The 6,000-nt window shown below is 37.3% G+C and overlaps 1 protein-coding gene across 1 annotated transcript in view; it reads right to left on the minus strand.

Annotated features, from left to right (window-relative positions):
- Nucleotides 1–5,473, minus strand: part of LOC145773713 (mitogen-activated protein kinase kinase kinase 1-like) — a 42,767-nt gene extending 37,294 nt beyond the window's left edge. Inside the window, exons 1-5 of the mRNA XM_082584848.1 lie at nt 5,183–5,473; nt 3,005–3,611; nt 2,790–2,923; nt 2,220–2,330; nt 1,599–1,658 (exon numbers count right to left, since the gene is read on the minus strand). Coding sequence (XP_082440974.1) covers nt 1,599–1,658; nt 2,220–2,330; nt 2,790–2,923; nt 3,005–3,611; nt 5,183–5,473 — 1,203 coding nt within the window. The remainder of the gene's footprint in view (nt 1–1,598; nt 1,659–2,219; nt 2,331–2,789; nt 2,924–3,004; nt 3,612–5,182) is intronic.
- Nucleotides 5,474–6,000: the final 527 nt, after the last annotated feature.

A 6,000-nucleotide genomic window follows, 5' to 3' on the forward strand; every position in this document is an offset into this window, starting at 1 on the left:
TTCTTAAATGTATTAACAAAAGAAAAATGATCGAATCGCAATTTCTGCAACAAAATACACAACGTAAGATTGTTAAACTCAACACTAGAACTAGAACAAAAGAAGCTGTTGTTCGCTAGCCTGCCAGAATGAAATGATACGAATAAAACAGAGTACTGCCTCGCGGAGTACACGTGACAAAAGGAGTGCAGAAGTAATCAAGGAAGCATGCTAACTGCAGGCATTTGTGCAGTGGTTACCCACGAAAATATGTTGAGTGGCCAAAAGAAACACAACCACACATTAAAGGTGATTGATGCTTTGGTGTTGAAAAAAGGAAGTCGTAATGTGATGTGTAAACACGACACTTTGAATCTCTTTGTTCAATTTAAACTGCTTTTCAACAAGTGGGCCATTATCGGTCTTAACAAGGTATTGAAGAAAAACTTGTTGTAAGAAAAAACATTTCCTGGAGACAAAAAGATTCATCCGTCAGCGTATTGCTGGTAGAAATAACTTGAAGTTTAAAAGCAAAAACAACTCGTTTGGGTCCCATATTGCTTTCAAATTGCAAATTGAACGCAAGCAGCAGAACACAAAAATGAAGTTTTGTTTAAAATCAACCACATAAACATGACAGAAACAAAACCCAGTGTTTTACCCTCTCAGACACGACCATATTCATCAAGCATATCAAGAATAAATGTGGTTCTCTTACGTCATAAACGTGATATCAGATCAGCAATTTCTCCTGCACTCTTCAACCTTTGCAAGCACATTGAAAACTACAAACCAAATTTAACTTCAAATAGAACAAAACTATTTCTCTGAAAAGAATTGCTACATATTCAATTTGAGCAATTCTAAAGGCATGTGATACCAATTACCAGTATTGGTTTTTAATGGATATACCTGAAACTACGCAAACAAAGTAATTTAACTGTGATTGTATTTGGAAACTGCAAGGCTTCGTAAATCTTTGACAGTGTTGGCCTTTTGTTATAACGCTTCAACATAGCTAGACGTTGAAAATATGCAAAAAAAAACGTTGCTTGTTTGGACCTAGACGTTATTTTCGTTTACCTCAAAGAAAACCAAACCTACAAATGCAATCGTGCGTTACATAATCAGGATTTAATTAAAAGAGTTGCTGGGTGAAAAAGCGAGCAACGAAACGCCCTTTTTCCATTATACAATGTCGCCAATGTTGTTAAAAACAACAAAATTTGGTAATTGGCAAATTAATTTCTAAAGTCTTTGTTTGTGCAACGATAAAGCTTTGTTTTCGACAACATGGTAACAAACCACAAAGCAACAGAAGTCCAAAAATCAACCATTAAAAACTGATCTAATCCTTCTAAGAGATCAATGCAAGATAGAAATTGCCAACCTGTGCATTTTTGCTAAAATTTCATCATTACTAACTAAACCTATCGGTTTTCACACATTTCAATTATTTTTGCCGAGTGAAGTGATTTAATACGGTAGTTTTCTTACGCTTGAGCCGGTGACCCCTGTGATTTATCTTTTTACCACCCTTGGCTGCCGATGCTGACCAGCTGCCAGATAATAGTCAAGCGCAACTTATATACAGTTTTTAAACGATTTGTTACACTCACCGGCACAGGGGAACTCTTTCGCCTGGGAGTGCGTGGGGAACCTGGTCTGTTCGCAGCAGTCTGAAAGAAAACGATGATCAGACAATTTTAAGTCGATAGGAAATGATGCTCATTTTTATACCAGGATGTGTTGATAAAAATATGGACTAAACCTGCAGTCTTAGCAAGACAAGCAGTTTGAACGCAGACGTTAGTTTAAGAGAATCAGTTACGTACAATGTCGTCTTAAACTATTCCCTGCAAAGTTACACAAGGTAGGAATTAATAAAAGCGATTTGGAATATATACAATAATCAAGTTGTTTGCAACCAAACAGGCATAGTAAAGTAAACGAAGATTGGCGAGCAGTGTACGTTAGGGCGGTGACTGGCGAAGATGAAAGCGTCTGCTTACAACCGAGTTGTTCATATTTAAGTACCTTCGTGCCTCAATTGGCGGACCGCACGCAAGAAAAAACCTCATGAAAGATTCATTTGCACTCGATAACATAAATGAACACAATGAGAATTGGCCACAGAAATTAAACTTTTCAAGTTAAAATTGGTTTAACTACCATAAAAATACGTTTGAACTCAAGTCAAGAATTTTGTTTGTTACAGTCAACCTGACGAAGCCACCGACCTTAGTATGAGGTGGTGCTGTTCTTAAGTTTGTAAGTCCTGGCTTTGTGGTTGCGAGTGCTTCAGAGTGCTCCGTGTCTTCATTGTGCTGCTGGTTAAGCCGTTTGGCAACCTATTATTTACAGCTTGTAAGTAGATTAAGCGTATAGTGATATGCGTGCAAACAAAGGTAAAAACATCAACGTTTTTATTGGAATGTTCATTGTCACCCTCCGACAATGCAATAATTTCAGAATCAACTCCAAATACGACGAATGTTTTCGATTTCAGATCCTAGCAAAATTCGTAATTTTTACAGTGAATCAACATTTGCAGATGTTGATCAATGTAACAATGACGGATCTTGCTGTCTGGGTAGTTTCACTTACTTGACTTTACATCGCAGAGCATAAAAAGGGTACGACATTGAGCAACAAAAACTATGAATTCGCTGCTTTAAAACACAAATCACCAGTAGCAGCCAACGCTATGGAGTTAGACAAAACCACCCGTTTACGACTTCTCCAGTTTTCAAAAATCAATTGTCGATACGCCAACACCCCTCAACTCTACATTCAAGCTCACAACTTACCATCGGCCCTTTTTGTCTAATTTTATGCAATATGGAATCATTTGCCGAAGCTGTAGGAATGTTAGACAAAGGAGAGGTGCTTGTGGCAACATCAGTACTGGTGGTTCCACCAGAAACAACAGGCGTTGAAGAAACTGTAAAACACAATTCGCAAAATTATCCTGAAACAGGATTATGCATCAGGGTCAAAACCATGGAAGTTTGACTGTAATTACCGTTTGAGGCTTCAGAGTTGCCGAGCGAAGTTTCTGGCTTGTCTTTCTTTGGTGTTGGACGTGAATGTAAAGTTTGTTTGTAGTGCTGTCGTAATTTCTCTCTGAAGTTGCTTGAAGGCAATCCTGTAGCACTTGTAGCAGTCGGATTATGGCTAGCAGAATGAGAAACTTTGTCAGCAAATCGGGTGTTAACCTTTTCTTCCGACAAGGATTTCTCACCAGGTGGATTCACAGGTTTGCTAGTCTTTTCAAGAATTGCTTTCTTGAGAGGTTTGCTTTTGCCTGATGGTACATTCATTTCTTTTGTGAGAACATTTTCAAGAACTTGTCGAGCAGAAGATGACATTTGCATTTGCATCGCCCGTGATCTCGCTTTTCCTGGATGGTAGTTCACAGGGTGTCTTCTGTCGACTTCTATTCCAGGCTTCTGATTGGGTGGAGACGATGAACACTTAGTGTGAGGTCTACCGCCGTGTGCATAACGAGAACTAAAACCTTCAGACGAAATAGCGTCTGACTTTCTCGAATGACGCGCAAGAAGCTCCTCTTTGCTACCTTGATAGGATGCACTTGGGTTTGCCGATTTATCAGAACTTGGTCCAACAGTCTAGTAACATAAACAATAATATGTAAAAAAGACTCACATGAATATGATTAATAATATAATATATTCCAAAAGTTGTTGGTAAACGTTTTATAAGCAAAATTCATACTTGTAAGCTTTCACAGTAATAAAAATCCTGCCACAGCCTGTACTTTTTTACTTTTTTAATTCTCTTACATTGACCTCATTACTTTTGGCAACTCCTAAAGAGAAAACAGTGCCTGTGAGAAACAAACGTTTAGGTGAGAAACCAAACATGATACGAATTTATTTTTCAACTGTGATCAGGAGCCAGCAAATCAGTCCTTTTTCAAACGTTGATTCAATGTACAAAATGATTGATTTGAGAGCTGGGATGCACTTGGACTGTTTGCAGGCACGGAATGGCCCGTTTCGGTGAGTCCGATTTGGTGAGTTCCCTATTCGGTGAGAACCTTTTTCGGAGAGTTCACTATTCGGTGATTTGAATTGAATTTTTTTTTAATTATTATATCGGGTACCGCCTATCATTGCCGTTTTAGGGTTAGGGGTTGTGGTTAGGGTCTTATTGCAACGTTTAGCCATGTTAAAACGATGTAAAAGCGGCAATGATAATTAGGCTACGAACTACAATACCCGATAATTTTCAAAAAAAGTTCATCACCATCAACAAACATTCACACATCACAGCATGCCTGTTTAAAAAACTGCTGGAGCAAAATTTTAGAACTGAAGGTTTTGAAGACAGGTTTTTTGTAAATTGGAAATCTTTGCTCTCACGTAGCTTAGCACTAGCGATTTACCACAAGCACAATTACAAAAGCAATCTTTGGAATGGAATAGTTCTACTTTGCAATGGAAACAAGTTTCAAGGTTGCATCAAGTGAGCCATTAAAAACATATGGTCATCTCAGTGTCATTGATAGATGGCCCAGATACTAATGGCTCACCAATATCAAGTGAGCCATTAAAAAACATATGGTCATCTCAGTGTCATTGATAGATGGCCCAGATACTTCATACCAAAAAAGTTATATACCCAAATAATTACAACCAACACGTCAATCAATCAAGTCTATTTCAGCATAGCCCCACATTCAGTTGTACAATAGCAGAAATCTCAGGTTGTACTTTTTGCAAGGACAGTTAAAATGTATTAATTATGCAAAAGCTATAAAAAATGGGCACACCAGCTTACAGATACTTTTGCATACGATAATCTAATGGCAACATTTAATAAATAGCAACAAAGATGGGCTCTCCATAAAGTTTGCCCTCTCAAACCCAAATAAATCACTGTTATTGATTATGGCATTATGTGAATGAAGGAATTGTAGCATCACATCCACACTTATTTGTTATTTATTCAGTCATTTCAGGCCGTTACACTGATGAGTGATGACCCAGTCATTGATCTACCATACACCATCTTGTTAAAAAAAAGATTCTTTGTACCATAACAAACTGGTTTGGCATGTGGGTGATCTGTTATTAAATTTATATTTTATTATTACTTTTGTAAATTTACATGCCAATCCAGTTTCAAATTAATGTCACCAGTACTGTACAGTGTACATGTTATACAACGATGTTACCTGGGTTGAAAGTCTGGCTTCATTGTCTCCATGAGGGTTTTCGACTTTCCACAGTAACTTTTGTTTATCAGTTCCAGCAGAAGTTGGCAATTTTTTAGTAGACGGCATAGACCTCCGATTAACTTTTTTGGTAAATTGCCGCTTCATTGTTTCCAGGCGACTGTTATAGACTTTTCGTTGTTGTCCAGGTGTATCAACTACATCCCCTCCAGAATAGTCTTTACCATGCAATACAACATTGGATTTACTCCCACTTGGCATTGAAAGGCTCTCAGCATTGCTGTCTTCCATGTCTCTTACTGCAGAGTTAGCCAAAACAACAACCAAATTCAAGATTACTCAAATACCTTCACACCCAACATAGTTAGATACCAGTGCCTGTTCAGGTATTCTTATTCCTCATCTGAAAAAAATTTTAATTATAAATGCTGGTTAAATAGCACCACATCAAAAACAATGATCACAAAACTCATAGGATTTAAGTGCAATAATCCGACATATATACAACCTTTTTCCCATGCTGCCAATTACCATTGCAACTGTTTAATTTTTACAACTCAACACTAGTTTTTACATTGTTGTCAAAATTTTTATGCCAATTGTTCAATGCAGTTTTTTGATATTTGTGTTTCTTAAACAGTTTTTCAGAGTTGACATCAAGAACATCATATAAAATGACTACTTAATCAGCTACCACACAATACCTTTAACTTTTATAGCACATAAATTCACTAAATTGGTTGTTGATAAACCATTGCACTAATAGAACGTATTTGGTTTTCAATACTTTGCAACCTACTTATAGATTGCACTACCGT

The sequence above is a fragment of the Aplidium turbinatum genome, chromosome 7 (assembly GCF_918807975.1).
Source record: "Aplidium turbinatum chromosome 7, kaAplTurb1.1, whole genome shotgun sequence".
Taxonomy (NCBI): Eukaryota; Metazoa; Chordata; class Ascidiacea; order Aplousobranchia; family Polyclinidae; genus Aplidium; species Aplidium turbinatum.